At 52.3% G+C, this 17,097-nt stretch overlaps 4 protein-coding genes across 4 annotated transcripts; 3 read left to right on the top strand and 1 right to left on the bottom strand.

The window, feature by feature from the left end:
* Positions 1-4,577: 4,577 nt before the first annotated feature.
* BDP81DRAFT_398670 (rhamnogalacturonase) lies at positions 4,578-6,268 on the top strand (the record flags this gene model as incomplete). Its single annotated transcript, XM_060588490.1, has 2 exons — positions 4,578-6,176; positions 6,239-6,268. 2 exons carry the CDS (start codon positions 4,578-4,580, stop codon positions 6,266-6,268), a joined length of 1,629 nt encoding a protein of 542 aa, XP_060440135.1.
* Positions 6,269-8,183: 1,915 nt separating this feature from the next.
* Positions 8,184-11,187, top strand: BDP81DRAFT_410058 (uncharacterized protein). The gene is made up of 4 exons (XM_060589100.1): positions 8,184-9,047; positions 9,107-9,733; positions 9,786-10,072; positions 10,124-11,187. The coding sequence occupies exons 1-4, from the start codon at positions 8,470-8,472 to the stop codon at positions 10,912-10,914; spliced, it is 2,283 nt and encodes a 760-aa protein (XP_060440134.1). The 5' UTR covers positions 8,184-8,469; the 3' UTR covers positions 10,915-11,187.
* Positions 11,188-11,713: 526 nt separating this feature from the next.
* BDP81DRAFT_111658 (general substrate transporter) lies at positions 11,714-14,311 on the top strand. The gene is made up of 9 exons (XM_060581486.1): positions 11,714-11,937; positions 12,089-12,412; positions 12,466-12,549; positions 12,601-12,726; positions 12,777-13,206; positions 13,265-13,402; positions 13,469-13,627; positions 13,686-13,782; positions 13,835-14,311. Exons 1-9 carry the CDS (start codon positions 11,849-11,851, stop codon positions 13,939-13,941), a joined length of 1,554 nt encoding a protein of 517 aa, XP_060440133.1. The 5' UTR covers positions 11,714-11,848; the 3' UTR covers positions 13,942-14,311.
* BDP81DRAFT_383125 lies at positions 14,286-16,460 on the bottom strand (the record flags this gene model as incomplete). Its single annotated transcript, XM_060586927.1, has 4 exons — positions 14,286-14,999; positions 15,056-15,156; positions 15,219-16,337; positions 16,390-16,460. 4 exons carry the CDS (start codon positions 16,458-16,460, stop codon positions 14,482-14,484), a joined length of 1,809 nt encoding a protein of 602 aa, XP_060440132.1. The 3' UTR covers positions 14,286-14,481.
* Positions 16,461-17,097: the final 637 nt, after the last annotated feature.

The raw sequence follows: 17,097 nt of genomic DNA, 5'->3' as shown, positions 1-17,097 counted from the left end.
TCAACTTGGGCGGACAAATTGCGTCCCGACTTGTGCAAGATAGGTCTTGACTCCAGGGGCAGTGGTTAAATCCCTTGAATTGCACAACATCTCTGTTGGAATAGGCCTACATTAGGCAGCAGGAGGTTGCTGCCGCGGTCCGTTCCAGCCACGGTGGTCCGTGTGGCTCAGCCACACGAGGGTGGTATACCCCAGACTTCCTGCCGCCGCTGGCACCTGGTTAGACTTCCACTCAAGAACAACAAGAACAAGCAATATCACCACTACAGTCGGTGATCGTTGCTACCCACGATACTCGAGTATTTTCCTTTTCCACCTGTGAATCCAACAATCTCCTTTCTATCAGTAATGTCACGGCAACCTAATCTTGCATTCCTTGACCCGCTTTCGTTAGGCCACCCTCCAAACTCATCCATTTGCAAGACATCACCCAATTCTACATTCCGGAGGCGTTCGTACTGCATGCTGTTGGTACTAGGCATTCAAATCACTCGACCAGACGTCATTGCCTGACCGGCAGAGCGGCATTGAAGTTCAGCAAAACCTGGGATTCGAGCCAACTGGGAGAGGAACAAACTTCCACAGCCATGCTAGCTCCCGCAAGTCCATTTCAACCCCTCAATTACAGGCCACTAGCACAATAGTCCAATAGGCCTATGCCTAGCCCTAGGTTCCAGGACCCCGAAGAGTCAATAAGTGAGATTAGCTTGTGTTTGGGTCTTCGACATGGGTAGGTCGGCACTTCTGTGGATTTGTCACAATCATGGCTAGCTTCCATTTCGTCGTATTTCATTGCGGACTAGTTCCATTATATATGATTCAGGCATGCTCTCAAGATCATTGTATTAGAGAGTAGAGACAGTCAGGTCACGCATACTCGTTGGAGGAATTCGCGACGTGTTGGTCCATGGACCTGTGAATTAATGAACACGGAATGATGCGCCGGGGATGCCTTTTGTCTACTTTGAACGCCGCTCACCATTCAACAGAATTTACGTCCCTTTCCGCGGGGAAGAGTTTGAATAAGTCAACGAAAGCATCTAGACATGCAACATCGTGTTCAGGACCGGTCTCACTGCGTTCGCTTGGCACAACATTACGCAGTCTTACTCCTGTCGATCGACTGGCATGACGCATCAATTCCTGAAACTACTTGTTATAGGCGGTTTACGGTGGGGGACGAGCAGTAGAGTTGATCTTTGCTACCTGGCGAGATGCCAATCGAGAAATACTGCGATGTTTTTGCCGAGGACGTTGAGGGCAGTTAACTGTGCTTGTTGTACGGAAACCAAAGGTCAAAACGGCCAAAAACAGATGAGATCCGGGCGAGGAGGCTAGATGTATTTGCCCGAGGAACAATTACACTGGTTTTCACCACACGACTTGTGTGAGGCTATCCTCTTGGCGTTAGAGGTGGCGACAGGAATGTGCGGACGCTCTGCATCCTGAAGCCGTGTCAGACCTCGAACCAAATGGGCTTTGGCATAATATCCGGGATGTGTAGAACGATAGACGCTGAGTCGGAGCCGGTAGCTTCGCGCAAGGCTAATCACAATCTCAAAAATGATCCCAAAGACAGGAGAGGCCGCAATAACACGTGTAGGTTACTCTTGGTATCACAGGCGTGATACATTTCCTCATGAGGGTGTATCTTCGGCAACAATCACGTCGATGTCCGTGATAATTGCTGTTGTTGTTCTTCTTCCTATTTACATTGTGGGCAGGGGCCGATCGAAGTAGGTGGGGACGGCCTGGGTGGTTGCCCCACCTTAACCGGCCGTGATGACTAAGCCGGTTGTCCCACTTCGCCCAGGGCAGGCGCCAGCCAGCCCACGATACCTGCCCATTGTTCCTTATCAGCCTTGCCCGTTCCGACAGTTACCAAGCTGTCCAATACTCACACCTTGTGCAATGTTGATGCGCGGCTTCACTCTTTGATAATAAGGATGCAACGCATGATACTGACCAATTCCCAAGACGTTCCCACTTATTGGGCAGACGAAGCCAGTGCACCCAAGTCAACAAGAAAGATCCACGGAAGTGTTATTTGGTGGGGAAAAAAGATAACGTGCTCACGCAGTCTAGATAGCTCCAAGTAGACATTTCTTAGTCCTCACATTACAATTTTCCAATATTTGAAGGGGCCATCAACCACGATTTCGGACCGAGGCACTAAGTGTAATGACAAGCTTTTGTCGAGAGGGAAGGTGGTGTGGGTTTGGAAGAGTGGGTGACCGAGACTACCTACGGAGTACAATTTCCGAATAGAAAAAGAAGGAAGGCTCACTAACCCTACTATGGAGCGAATCTATCCATACGAATACGAAAATTGTCGCTAGACCGGGGATTAATATCTGATAAAGTTTCTGAGGAGCCCCGACCCAGCCGAAGCACCTTGGTCTCACCGTCTCACCGAGCAGGCCCGGCTTGAGTCAGGATCATCAGGTGGTAAAGGCTGGCATCTTTGATGCTTATGAATGTCGCGATGCAAGTGAGATTGCAAAGGGTTGGTGGATGAGTTTGTGGGTTGTCTTCCTGTCGGGAAAAAGCCGATGAGCGGAACGTTGAGTCCTTGGCTGAAGACAGTCAGGTAAGGTACGTACTCGGCTAAGTGAAGAGGCTAGTCCCAAAGAAGCGAAGGGCTGTTGAATAAAGTGGCTCAGATGATGCGATATGCGATTTGGTGGATCTGATAGGAGCTCCACAAACATTTAGACGAATTAAGCTTAGCGGAAACCCTAGTTCGCCAAGGGTACGTATCTCCCCATCAACCCTTGTCTCCACGTGATGTCAGATGAGCACGGAGGCTCGGCAGTGGGCCCTTGGCTCCCCTGCAGGCGTACTGGAACTCTTGGAGCAACTCCCCTTTTCCCCTTTTCAGCCGTGTTCCTCGTCCGTTCATCTCATTTCTGCCCTCCTTTTGTCTGCCCACCCTGTGAAGATGACGATGGCTGGACCGGGGAGTTTGTCAACTTCGTTGAGCCCCCCAAATACTCCGACTTCCATGCCCGATTCATCTTGAACTCCATGGGACCACTGCTGCCCACCTTCCGAACAGAGCCAAGAGGTCCTTGCGTCGACACGGCGATTTTCAACCCACGATGTCCACTTTGTCGATTAGCTCTCTCCTGAGAACCCCGGACGAAAAAGCGGATATTGGACTTCGCTCTACCGAGTATTCGTACGGAGGAAGGATACCGACTCTGTTGAACGTTGACTAATAGGAAACAACGTTTACTACGGATCCAGGGCATTGTACCCGAGACTGAGGAAGAAGGAGTCCCCGTCTAGTTTCATATGGCTCACTGTGTAATTCTGCTCACTGTCGCCGTCGGAACCTTGCGAAGGCGAGATGGGTGCAGAGTATCCATATCCGTACGTTGAAAAATCTTAAAATCAACAAACTCATGAACCAAGCATGGATTGCGCTTCTTTGCACCTCAAATACGAGCTTCCATGCCGGTCTGTCGCCTCGTCAATCTTTTAAGCTTCATGCGACTATGTACATGTCTACAAAACTCAAAATTGCTCAAACCTGAGCAGCAATCATAACCCGAGGTCAAGTCTCCGCATTTCATCTATCGTCTCTGCAGCACCGAGTCAACAGTCTAGCTGCACGTTGTGCCGGTGCAAATCTGGGGTAGACCGTAGAATGCCCCGAGATTCCGGGACTTGCAGCGCCTCGCCCGCTGCTGGTTCGTCTGGTCTTTTGTTCTCATGTCAATGGCAACAGGGCTGCTGTTCGTCTGAACATTCTTCCTCGTCCCCGGCTTACTCGGGCATCTTGCAGCGGACGGCCCCCGGCAATATCTCCTTTTGTCCAGCGGACCAATTTCATCGTCGACCCTTCATCTCCTCAACTGGTCATCCCCTCATCTTGACAATAAATATGACTGAGATTATTGCGAGGGCGAGCAGCTATTACTTCATAGTTGCAAATGCCACTGCAACCTCGAATGCTTATTTCCAGATCCGCCATCCAATCGAGCAAAGATCAGAGACAACGTTCTTATGTAAATCCTACGGCACACGGCTGCAGCGGGTTCCTGCCAAGTCGTCCCGAATTCCCATCAATCATGCCCTTTCCCTGCTGTTCCTCCACCCGTCCGGAGCGGGACTTGGGCAATCCCTGGTACCTCGAGCCCTGTTCCACACCCTTTCCGCCTCACCCTTCGTGATCTATCTCGCGCAGCCATGGCGAGGAAGCCCTTGTCGCCGGCCCGTGAAACAATCATTCCGCCAATCAACAAGCTGTTGCAATTTATCACGGTCCCATGCAAGAGGTAACCTCTCCGGCGGATGCCCGCCCTTGGAAGTTGGAATCCCGCGAAAGAGGTCAAGGGGCCTTCAGCGCTGAGTATGGCGAGGAATTGTCCTGGCCTCCCAAGATGTGCGCTGGTCGGGTGCCAAGTGCCAAGTCCCGACGAGATGCTCTTGACTTTATAACAAAGTCGATCACCCTGATTCTAGAAACTTACGAAGAGGCTCTCTTGTTCTGTTGCCGTTTGACCTCGTTCCAACTTCGTCCTCTCACTCTCTCTAGTTCGCCAGGCAAGGGCAGCCCCTTTACAGCCAAAATGGCGTTCAACACTCTTCAGGTTTTCTTCTTCACCATCCTTTCCTTCGCCTCCTCTGCTTTGGCCGCCTTCGGCGTCACCACCTCGGGCAGCAACTTCGTTGTCGATGCCGGCTCATCCAACACCCTCGTCTTCCAAGTTTCAAAGTCCAGCTGCGATATCAACTCTATCAAGTACCGCGGCAATGAGCTCCAGTATGCCAGCAAGGGCAGCCACATCAGCTCTGGTCTCGGAACTGCCACCGTCGAGGCCACCACTATCACGGCCAGCACCGGCAAGGTCATCAAGGTGACCTGCACCACCTCGACTCTTACGCACTACCTCATTGTCAAGGAGGGCGAGGCCAACATCTACATGGCCACCTACATCACCGCCGAGCCCGACATTGGCGAGCTCCGCTGGATCTCGCGTCTGAACAAGGACACCCTCCCCAGCGAATACCCCTTCGGCGTCGTTTCCACCACCGCCGGCTCCAGCTCCACCGTCGAGGGCTCCGATGTTTTCGTTGTCAGCGGCCAGACCCGATCCAAGTTCTACTCCAGCGAGCGCTTCATCGATGACAAGGTCCGCTGTGTCTACGGCACCAGCCCCGAGGAGATCCACGTCTGCGTTTCCGTCGAGCCCAAAACCGGCTTCGAGCTGTCCTCCGGCGGCCCCTTCTTCCGCGACATCAACACCAACAACGCCGGTGACTCCACCAACCTGTACAACTACATGAACAGCAACCACGCCCAGACCGAGGCCTACCGCATGGGTCTGCACGGTCCTTACGTCCAGTCCTTCTCCCGCTCCGGCATCCCCAAGAACACCGACTTCAACTACGACTTCTTCAGCGAGCTCAGCCTCAAGGGTTACGTTGCTGCCTCCGGCCGTGGCACCGTCTCCGGCACTGCTTCCGGCATCACCGGCAGCAGCTTCCAGCGTGTCGTTCACTGGTACAACGCCAACGCCCAGTACTGGACCTACGCCTCGTCCACCGGCGCCTTCACCTCCCCCCTGATGAAGCCCGGCACCTACACCATGGTCCTCTACCAGACTGAGTTCAAGGTTGCTACCAGCTCCGTCACCGTCTCCGCCGGCAAGACCACCACTGCCAACATCGCCAGCACCCTTGCCGCCCGCACTACCCTCTGGAAGATTGGCGAGTACGACGGCCAGCCTACCGGCTTCCGCAACGCCGACAAGCAGCTCCGCATGCACCCCTCTGACAGCCGCATGAGCAGCTGGGGTCCCCTCACCTACACTGTCGGAACTTCTGCCGTCGGCGACTTCCCCATGGCCATCTTCACCGCCGTCAACAACCCCGTCACCATCAAGTTCAACCTCGCCTCCGCCCCTGGCGCTGCTACCCTCCGCATCGCCACCACCCTTGCCTTTGCCAGTGGCCGTCCCCAGGCCAAGGTGAACAGCTGGACAGGCCCGGCCCCTGCTGCGCCCACCAAGATCGACTCCCGTGGCGTTACTCGTGGTGCTTACCGCGGTCTCGGCGAGGTCTACGACGTCAGCATCCCTGCCGGCACCCTCGTTTCTGGAGCCAACACCATCACCATCAATGTCATCTCTGGCAGCAGTGGTGACACTTACCTGAGCCCCAGCGTCGTAAGTTCTTACTGGACACCGTTCTTTTGAATTATGACTATTTGTGCTAACTCATGTAACAGATCTTCGACACCGTCGAGCTCTTCCAGTAAATGAATGTATGCTGTCTCACTTCAGATGCCAGTGCCCTCTTGTTCTTGATCGAGGCACAGCAGAGTGCGCATTGCATCATGGATGGGGTTGAGATGCGTGAACCATAACTTCCTTTGAGTCTTCATCGTATATATTTGACCTTTGGTCAACAGCACATATGCTTTCATCGTATATAATTCTGCAAATGGCAGTCTACATACCCGGGTGAGGTGGCCAGCCATCTCACCAGTCAAGACAATTCTATCGTCTTGCCATGTATCAAGATTTCCCGTTGCGATCCCGTACCGTTGTGACACTCAATCTGTAGAGCGTAGTCCACACTACGTCCAACGTCTAAATGTCTTCATTATGTACCATTTGCGCCAGCGCTGAAATGGTTGTCCTCGGATCCTCCATGCCATTATGTGCATCATGATTAAGATGCTCACCGGGGCGACCATGTGAGCAAATAGTAATACAGTATAGTACAATCAATTAAGTTCCTTGACTCATTCCTCAATTCGAGGTTGTTCGTGACCGTTGCTTAGCTTGTTGTAATAGGTTGTCGAGGTCTGATTGCATGAGGTCGTTGTAAGTCGTGCGGGGAGTACCGGTTCTTTGGCTCAATTGTGTCCAGGAAGATGACTCGACCATGTAGCGATCGACACTATAGGGAGCGGCACGGGAAGATCTGTCGATATTGTATCGTCAGTGCGGCTACTCAAAGGCAGAAAATTGATCTCTATCATACCCGGTGGGATACTCTGCTAGGCTCTGGCTTGAGCTGGCTTTAGAGTGTGACATATTCGGTAGACTGTTTTCCTCGAGAGTTTTAAGATTTGCGCTCGGTTCGGATCGAGTCTGGGGTAGCAGTCGCCCAATTTTCGAAACAAGAGTGCGGGCCCTGTTTTGGTCACGATGCAGTTGGCTTTGGTGGTTGAGAGGTTGAGACTTGTCGAAAGTTGGCTGGGGTGAGGCTTCCTATTGCTTGCAGTTTCATTGACCAAAGTTGACTCAATTGCTTCCCCATGACCTTCACTTGAACATTCCACTCTTATACATAACACAATAAGGGATTTTTGAGGCTCATTTGCCTCCAGGAAATCCTACACTCGAACACCAGTGAGGCTCGAAGGAGGCCAAGTTAGCATCTTGTCGACGTGAGCTCCGCTTCCCACATTGAGTAGACGATGCGCTCCGCATGTGCAATTGACCAACTGTTGCCATTATCCAATGGTAGGGCAAATCCGAACGACCGGCGGCCGGCCTGCGACGGGGCAACCATAGAGCCCTGGTCGATCTAATCTCAACTGAAGCTGGAACGCCTCAGGTCCAGACGAGTGTCGACATCCACCAGGTCGCGATGGCGTGCATTAATGGAATCGCAATGTTGGACAGACGCGATCCTCGTAGGGCTGATTGCCAGTTCTGGCAGTCAGACAGGCGCACTGACGGTGCCAGTGCTGGGATATATCGGACGCCTGGGTCGCGCCCTGAGACGAAGCATGCTGATCTCGCTCGTAGCTGTTAAGGGAGTACCATGACTCGTGAGACTCTCAACCCAAAACTGGACTTATCACGAGTCCATCCCTAACAGGCCACACTGGCAGAAACATTGTTTCTGCCTGCCCGCCGCTGTCAGAGAAGCAGAACGGCACCGGCCACGAGCAAACCAGAAGTCCAGTTCTTCTAAAGGGGGTATGCTGGCCTGCTGCAAGCTGCGCGCCAGAAATAGGGGAGGCATCCTCGTCCGTCACGGCCGCATTGTCCAATGATAGAAACTTGTTTCTTACGCCAACGACGGTCGTCGTCATGATCCAATCACAGCCTCCAGCTGAGCCCACCCTTGTTATGCTGAGATGGTTCGCATTCTAAGTACTCCGCATAGTTTGGGGGGCTGAGTCTGGAGGCAACAGCATGACCGAGGGGGAATTACCCTTCTTCGAGTGTCGCATTCCAAGACTCGATTCGATTCGCCTCTCTGTCTTCTTTCATCACTCTCGTTAATCATTTTCAGTACCTTATTCTCATCGCGATAATAACGACAAGTGACGGACGGGTTTCGAGAAGGGATTCTTGAGCAAGGGCAACCGAAAACTGAATGCCAAGACCAACCCAGCAAACCAGGTACAAGTGTCATTCTGGGCTCAGCTTTCCCTCAAGACGCGTCAGCAATTCAGAATCAGCGAACATCCCGACCAGATAAAGAGTAGCAGTCACGATGAGTGACGAGCAGTCGTTCACAGTCGAGATCCCGATCCGACCTCGGGAGCCACGTCACCGCGATTCGACCTTTGCCTCGCATGCCAAAATCGAGGAAGTGGTTCACTCACCACCATTTGAACACCACTTCCGCCTGTCGCAACCTCTTCACCAACAGCAAAAATGTCCAGAGGGTCTGAAGATCATCTCAGGTGTCTATGGGAAGACGTTTCGTGACCGGTCGCCGACCTCATCGACTATGAGCTCGACTCATGTCCCAGACTCAGCGACGACATGTTCAATGCCCATGTCCCCCACCTCATCGACCTTCACGAGGGCCACGACTCCGGACATTGATGGCCCTGAGCGCTTACCAACACCATTGCTCGCGTCGCGGTCCGGCACGAGCGGCCATCGTTACAGAGAATCATGCGACTCGGGATCGACTTTCGTGGACTCTATCATGGGCGAGAGGTTTCCGGCGTATCCGGATTCCATCGGCGCAGGGCACAAGGAGGATCCACTGCCGCGGATGGACATTATTGAGCCGGAAGATGACGGGCAGAATGACATGCCTCACACGGCGGGCACCCCCAGGTAAATCTTGATCTGCGAGAGCGGCGCCATTCCACATGCGATGCTTATGCCAATGATAGGCCACCGTCGCCGGACGAAATGCCCGAGTCACCCCGCGGAGAGCGGGTGCCGCCCCGGCCCCTCAATGAAAGAATGAGCTTCGACTCCGGCTCCGATCGTCTATCACGTGCATGGGAGCCGACCACACCAACACCCATTGACTTCTCTAATGAAGAAGCTGATGCAGTCCTCGACTATGTCTTGCAAGTGACTTACGGTGTGGAGTTGGAAGAGGTCACCATGCCGCCGGCCTTCCTCCGCCATTTCGTCTTCAGATTCATCCAGAACATTGGAAGATTTGCATTCAACGGATTCCCCGCCGGAACACAACTGACTCACACTCAATCCACATCGTCTAACGGCTCTCTGCCCCTAGCCCGGAGACCAGGATCAGGTCGAGGGTCCCAAAACGGGAAGCGCAAGAAGGGCAACACCGGCCGTGCAGATGGTGATGATGATGGCGATGACTTGACGGATGATGATGGAGACTCAAGCGTGCCGTTTAAGAGAGCGAGGCAAACGCCAAGAGAGGCAGAGGGAGACCTTCGACTGAGTTGTCCCTTTCGTAAGAGGAATCCGCACAGGTTCAACGTAAGGGAACATCACTCGTGTGCAATGACTTACTTCCCCAAATTCGCCGAGCTGAGGTTAGTAGTCACCCTCTGGAAAGCTCATGAACTGTTCTCTAACGCTCGATAGGCAACACATCGTCAAGCAACACAAGCGCAACGATCCTTCGTCCTTCATGTGCGATCGCTGCAACCGAGACTTCCCCAGCAAGAAGGAGCTCAGGGACCACCAACGTCTACCAAAGGAGCAAATGTGTGACGTTGCCGACCATGACCCAGAGTCCGGCATCGATGGCCCTACGATGACGAAGCTTCTCAGTAGGAAGCGAGCCAGTGGTATGAGCACCGAGGTGCAATGGAAAGAGATTTGGAATCTGTTGTTCCCCGACGACGATGGCTACAGGGTTCAGCCTTTCGGTATGTCCTTTCATCCAAAGTAGTCTCTCTACCCCTGCTAACGCCGGCTAGACTTCTGCCCCGTCATCGAGCATTTTGAGCTGCAAAACCAATTCATGAACAGCCTGAAAGATGTTGAGGAGAGCCTGCGAAACAAGGGCATGACCCCACAAGCGTTGGAGACCATCGGGAACATCTATCGCAATCAGTTCATCCAGGTCATTGAGCAATGCATCGCCAACGCGCAGAACATGCCCTACTCGAACCGAAGCAACCGAAAGAACGAGCCATCACCGTCCCGGCTCCTGGCTCCACGTCACTTGACCCGCACTGTCCCTCGCCCAGACTCAGGTGTAGATGTTGACGAGGGTTCGGAAGATAGCCAGTCTGTCGCCATCTTCCCTGGAGGCGTATTCGATGGGCAGGGTATGCTCGCTCACTCCGACAGTGTCCGGACAGTCAGAAGGGCGTCATCGACCCCGGAGGAGTTTAGAGGCTCTGTTCCGCCAAGGACGCTGCAGCCCCTGATGGAACAGCTGCCCGCATCCGACTTCGGTCATGGAGGCTCTCCCCCAGTGCAGAAGCAGTCACCTTCGCAGCAGCAATTGCTTCAGCAACCGCCAATGTTTGACCAGCAGGCTGAACTCATGCCAATGGCAAATGGAATGACGCCGGAGATGGCCGCCCAACTTTGGGGCTACCATGATGGCAACATGGTGCCGGCATCAGGGCCATCACCCAGCCATATGAGCATGTACGCTCCAGTGATTGACGCCGATGGGCAGCCCCAGTTTCTCGACTGGAACTCGGGACTGCAGGACCACACTGGGATGTACGACTTTTCGGGGTACGTGCCTCGATAGAGTGTGTGATAATGAGGAGAAAAAGCGACGTTGTGTAATTAATGTATGAATGATGGGATACGCTGCTAGTGGCCACGCGTCGCTATGACTTCAGATGAGGACCGCTGTTGAGGGAACAACAGCTGGCTGTAACATCGCTGGCGGTGCACGATTTTGAGGCATTAGCCCTTGGGTGGTATTACACCTGTTTCAAGGAGTTGGGGGTATGACAACGTCAATACTCTCGAGTCAGAGAGACTTAATAATGTAGTAAAATTTCAGGTTCCAAGATCATGACTTAGAGTATGTGACCTACTCGATCCACGAGAGTAGCGGCAACTGCCTGATTAGTTCTTTGGTTACTGTTGCATCAGTGACGCAAAAATCTCGTGGAAGCGATTTGCCTTCAAACCTTTTGCCTTTCCTCGCTCTGCCTGCTCTACCTTGGTTGGAGGCGGATATCTCAGCATTGAAGAGGGGCAGCCTCCGCGCGGGGCATTGGTTAATAGTAGTCTCAACCAGCCCCGACTTGTTAGTTGATAGCACGCATGCCTTCTTCGCCAAATGGCATTACAACATCCGGGCTTTCCATGAGCGTGATTTCTGAGAATTCGCCAAGTATCTAAGCAGGACGAAGCATTGTCTCTTTGCACGGCAAAACGAAGCTAGCGGGCGGTGCTTGAAGGGATCTTACATAATCGAGAAATGCTCCAACCTGTCTCGGCCAAGCGACCCCGCGCCTCACCTTGGGATCTCTTCCGGACTGGAAGACCCGTCGAGTCCCTTTTTACCTCCTTCAATTGTGTTGTCATCACATGGAAACTTTCCAATACAGGGCTTGCAAAATTTGATAAGCAATTGAGATTTCCTCTCTGCCGCAAGGCGCCCTCCAGCCTGCCGTGGCCCCCCGTTAATTACCCCTCTAGCCGCGTCCCCAACGTTTACGCTCATCAATATGGCCTGGCTTGGTGCTTCATTGCCTACTGGCGAGTCGCGCCTCTACTTTCTTTGCATCTTCTTCGGCATCGGCGCATCCGTCTGGGGGTAAGTTCGCCCTTTACTCCATCCAGTAAAGTGAAAGTGGCGAGTCATCGAAGTCACGACATGTCGTTGGACATTGTTGGGAGCATCATGGAACTATGCCGTCAAGTAGTTCGAAGAGCTCAGTTTATTCTGACTGTTTTACTCTATATAGATACAACATTGGTATACTGTCTTCAGTGATAGTCAGTTCCGGCTGGCGCGATGCACTGCAACAGCCAACACGCGCTATGATCGGAACTGTAGTCAGCATCTACTACACCGGAACCTTCATCAGTTATCTCTGCATTTCTCATCCGATCACGGACTGGCTCGGTCGCCGTTATGCCGCCTTGTCGGGAACAGCTTTCGTTTGCCTCGGCGCCATGCTACAAGCCACAAGTGGTGGCAGTACAGCTCGCGGCACTATGCTTGCCGGAAGACTCATAAGCGGCGTTGGAGTAGCCGTCGTGTCTACTTCGGTGCCTCTGTACCAAGCGTAAGATCTTTGAAGCAAACTCTTGGATGTGTAGAGGCTGATTGCTGTGCTAGTGAGATATCGCCGGCGCATAAGCGCGGCCATTTTGTAACGCTGAACCACGTCGGTTTCATCGCTGGCATAGCGCTAGGTTTCTGGTAAACTACCTCAGCTGATTATATTTTCGGAGAAGTCTCTAATGTCAACAGGGTTGGCTACTTCATGAGATTCTGGTCCTCCGATGCAGGCCTTTTCTATGGATGGAGATTGACCATTCTTTTGGAGATAATCCCCGCAATGATCTTTGGGATCGGGTTGCCCTGGGTTCCGGAAACGTTAGTCCTTCGATCTATCCCAAGGAGACTGTTCATACTAATTCGAGAAGGCCCCGTTGGCTAGTTGAACATGGCAGGAAAGACCAGGCACGTTCGACACTTCGCTGGCTTCGCGAGGGTAGCTTTGATGATGACGAGATCGAGCACGAATTCTCCGCCATCATCAAGAGCGTCGACGAGTATCATCAATCCGGCAGTAACTGGCTTTCTTTGTTCCGACAAAAGCCATTGTTCAATCGCCTCTGGCGTGCTACTCTGCTTCAATTCATGTCTTCAAGTTGTGGTGCTACTGCCATCAAATACTTTCTCCCATGGCTGTTGGAGCAACATGGCATATTCTCCCATACCGCATTGCTAATTAGCGCTACCGAGTCAACGGTTAAAATAGGCTTTACTGTTCTCGAGATGTTTATCATTGATCGATTCGGACGGAGGAAATGCCTCGTCGCTGGTTGTATCATCATGGCTTTTTCACTGCTGGTAAGGGACGAGAGGAACCCGTGCGCAGGACCCGGAAATGCTAACACACTTATCCTAGATCAATGGGGCTGTGCCTCTTTTAGATCCTCAGCGTAAAAGCCCAGCGACCGATATCATCTGCGTGGTCTTTATCTTTGTATATGTCATTGGCTTCTCTTTGGGATTTGGGCCAACTGCGTGGGTCTATAACACAGAGGTACCGCTTGATCATGATAACCCCTTTCGTCTTTTGAGACAACTGCTTATGCAGATGTGGCTATAGATCTTTCCCACCTCGGTGCGAGCCCGAGGCTTAAACTTCGCCTCCGCTGGCGCCTCTGTCGGTTCTTCTATCGTTACCATGGTGTGGTCTGCCGGTATCGGGTATATGGGTAGCAACATCTACTTCATATTCATGGTCGTAAACATCATCTGCATTCCGGTACGGACACCGTGGATTTACTACATATGAGAATCTCAAAAACTCACAAATGCTCTAGGCCATATATGCCTTCTTTCCCGAAACCAAGGGTCGGGAGTTGGAGGACATGGACGCGCTATTCGGCGCCATTGAAACACGACGGAGTGATGTCGATAGTAGGTTGAATACTCCTTTCTTTTATGAACTGATTTTCTGACCTATTGGTAGACCTTTCTGAACATCTCCTGCAACATGATGCTCCTTTCCGGGACTCTTCAAAATCGGTAGCGGGTGCGAACAGAGAGCAGGAGTGTGATCGAAGTCTCATCCAGTAGTTTGATCTCCAAATGAGTGGGAGACTCCTCCATATTTCCAATTGTTTTTCGAACCTGCATCGAGAAAGATCTACAGTTCGACCCTTACATCCGGAATTCAGGTTCACTAAGCATAAAGCGATCTCAGATGCAAAATAAAATAGATTACAGCCTTGCCAGCTTGGATTTTGATAGCATTATCGCAACCTCATCTCTTCTTTCGGACAGGTCTGGCTGTGAAGATGGGCAGGAGCGTGACAGCCACATGATTTGCTTTCACTAGAGCGGCAATGCAAACATTCAAATGAGCAGCCCACCATGGCGTTTCAGGCTATTCGTAATAGCAATGCATATCAACTTGGCGTCTATTGCTCTCATTGTAACACTTCTTCGGCTGCGTATGGTTGATGGTACAATGCTCACAGCCTGAATTCACTTTGTCTATGGATAAAACGGAAGGAAGGACTTCGCCATGTCATAAATTGACTTCAATAATCGGAGTGATTATCTCGAAATGGTTCTACACCACTTTCTTTCTGTAAGAAACGACATGTATCTGGCTCAAGACTTGACAAGCATGAAAAGTTCTCCCTCCGCGGTGTTGTCACTGGCTACAAACAATCTCGAGAACCCCTTGTCAAAGACGATGCCGGAAGGTCTAAAGCAGGTCGAACCAGTGCAGCTTCCGACGTTTGTGCTCCAGAAAACGTCCGTATAACCAGTCTTAGAGTCTGCAGCAGCAACCGGATCATATCCACCACTGGCAACATTGGTGAACGGCACCACGGACACCTTGAAGCCCGTAGCAGGTGACCTGTTCCATGAGCCATGCAGCGTGACGTACAGGTTTTGGAATGCGCTGTCGAATACGGCGCCGATGGGTGCGCTATGTGCTTGGATCGAAAGTCTGGGTGCCACGGAGCGTTGAGTGCATGTATCGTCGTTGTAGGTGCTGTTGGGGGCGACGACGAATTGTTGGCCGACCTTGAAGCTCTTGTCCTTGATGACGGAGGGATCCCAGACAGAGAAGCAGGTCGGGTACCCGTACCACTGGTCGTTTGCCTGGGAAGGATCACCAACTTGGAGTGATTGTCAGTTGTCTTAGATTACTTGCCCGACAGACGTGGCGACTTACGGAAGTTCAGCTCTTCTGCTGGGTTGTCGTTATGGATGTCGTAGCTTTGGCCGTTGACTGTGCGAGCGAAATCGTCACCGCTGTTCTCCACTCCCCAAATGCTTTGAGATCACTGTCAGCCTATTTGTCTTTGAAAAAGGCAAGATGTTAGTGTTGGACGTACGCATTGTTTCCGTCCGCTGCGAGAGCCACTTCGTTACGCAGACCCCAGCCGAGAAACCATCCCTGGGAGGCGTAGGTGTAACCTCCGGATGGCACACTGCGCATGTCAAACACTTTGACTACAGCACGCGCCACTGCCTTGTTGAGCGATTCATAGTCAAAATTGCTGTAAGAGCCTTGCTGGATGACGAGGAGATGCGGTGTTGCCGGCGGGATGATGAGGTTGCGTGTCGGGTGACCTCCCTGATGCATTCCCTTGACGACGACAGTCTGCGCGCTCACACTTTGAGCTTTTGCGTCGTAGGCGTACAACCATGCGGTAGTCATGGAGCTGACGTATAACGTCTTACCATCGGGCGTCAAGCCGATGCCATGGTTTAGCAAAGGGTTACTGATTAGGGTCTTTGTGGAAGAGATACAGCCGTCGGCCCCAAAGGTGTGAGCCGTGACACCTTTTCCGGACTGCACGAGGAGTAGATTGCCTTCAGAGTCAACGACCAATCCGCGGGGACCTGTCAGAGATCCAGCCAGCTTAACGGCCTTCCAGCCACTAGCAGTCTGGTATCCGAATCTGAAGGCACTGACGCCGGAGCACGAGTTGGGGACTGGAGGCACAGGGGCGCTAGATACGATGGAGGACGATGTCGAAGTAGAACGCGAAGATGAGACAGTTGCGGTTGCGCTGCTGGGTAAAACACCTGTCCTCGTGACAGTAGTCTTGAGGGTTGTGGTACTATGCAAAGTGGATGTCGAGAAGGTGGTCAGTAGAGTCGTTTTGGTGACGGTGCTGGTAGAACTTTCGCCATCATCATTGCCTTCTGACCAAGAATCGAAGTCGACTGCCTGAGCCGGCTGGAAGTTGTGCATCCAGTGTCCTACGCGCTCGTGGATACCGAAAGTTGTGTCGTTGGCTGCCGGGTCATCAACTGGCACGCCAGAGGAAGCAAACGCCAAGTAGTTTTCTCCGTTGGGATCTAAGGATGTTGGATCGTTTCCGTATGGCGCCCAGTATGTGCAGCCTCGGCATAATGCCGTGACGGAGTAGTGTGTATCATTGACGACAGTGCCGGGGAGAATGGTGTACTCTGCGTCTTCATAAGGTGGAGGAGTGAAGTAGCCGCTAGTAACTGTCAGTTATTATGCTATTTGGACGGATCGAATTGGGTCCTCACAATGCCATTCGAGAAGAGACAACTACATCATTCCCATTGGCCCATACGATGGTCAAGGGATTATATGTCATGGAGCCTCCCCAGGCTAAGGCAGCCCAGCCTACCTCGATGGGTGCGGTGATCTGTACAATGGCTTCATATGGCTGACCCGTTGCAGGTCCTTCAGGGATAGCAATGCCGTAAGTGATGCCGCCTGCGTTGGTATAAGAAGCGAAGCAACGACCTAGACTGTCGCAGTATGTTGACTGATCTTGGGCGATAGCTACTGTCCTCTGGGTTAGCACGAGTCTCTAAGGTACGAGTGCGCACAAGACTTACCGGAGCTAATGAGCGCTACGGCGCTAAGGATCGTGGTGAGCCAACACATGATCTTCGCCGGCTGTCCACTCTTGCGTCTTCAAATAGGCTTTGGTATTGCAGGAATATCCATTCACGAGGGGAACGCATCTTCAGACGTGGTTGTCTAAGCTTTTAAGTGAAGCATTGCTGACGGCGGAAACCAGCACTTGCCATGACCAGCGGTGGTTCGGAGCAATCCTTCATGTAGACTTCCGCAGTGACGAAAGAGGAAGTCATCTCGTATGGATGTACTGGGTAGAAATGAGACAAGACACGCGGGTCGCAACCAACTACAAGACATGGTACGAGTTGGGAGGGAAGGATGGGTGCCAATATGAAGATTCAAAAGCTGGATACCTGCCAAGGCGG

Source organism: Colletotrichum phormii (assembly GCF_030913505.1).
Source record: "Colletotrichum phormii strain CBS 102054 chromosome Unknown BDP81scaffold_25, whole genome shotgun sequence".
Lineage (NCBI taxonomy): Eukaryota > Fungi > Ascomycota > Sordariomycetes > Glomerellales > Glomerellaceae > Colletotrichum > Colletotrichum phormii.
The sequence above is the reverse complement of the archived record's forward strand: the minus strand, read 5'-3'. Positions and strand labels throughout refer to the sequence as shown.

What these genes read in the sequence shown, in the direction of transcription:
- BDP81DRAFT_410058 (XM_060589100.1), top strand. Translation starts at nt 8,470, where the DNA reads ATGAGTGACGAGCAGTCGTTCACAGTCGAGATCCCGATCCGACCTCGG. An exon ending in CACACGGCGGGCACCCCCAG is followed by an intron (nt 9,048 to 9,106) that starts GTAAATCTTGAT and finishes TGCCAATGATAG; the next exon opens with GCCACCGTCGCCGGACGAAA. An exon ending in CCCAAATTCGCCGAGCTGAG is followed by an intron (nt 9,734 to 9,785) that starts GTTAGTAGTCAC and finishes AACGCTCGATAG; the next exon opens with GCAACACATCGTCAAGCAAC.
- BDP81DRAFT_111658 (XM_060581486.1), top strand. Translation starts at nt 11,849, where the DNA reads ATGGCCTGGCTTGGTGCTTCATTGCCTACTGGCGAGTCGCGCCTCTAC. An exon ending in ATCGGCGCATCCGTCTGGGG is followed by an intron (nt 11,938 to 12,088) that starts GTAAGTTCGCCC and finishes TACTCTATATAG; the next exon opens with ATACAACATTGGTATACTGT. An exon ending in ACGACGGAGTGATGTCGATA is followed by an intron (nt 13,783 to 13,834) that starts GTAGGTTGAATA and finishes ACCTATTGGTAG; the next exon opens with ACCTTTCTGAACATCTCCTG.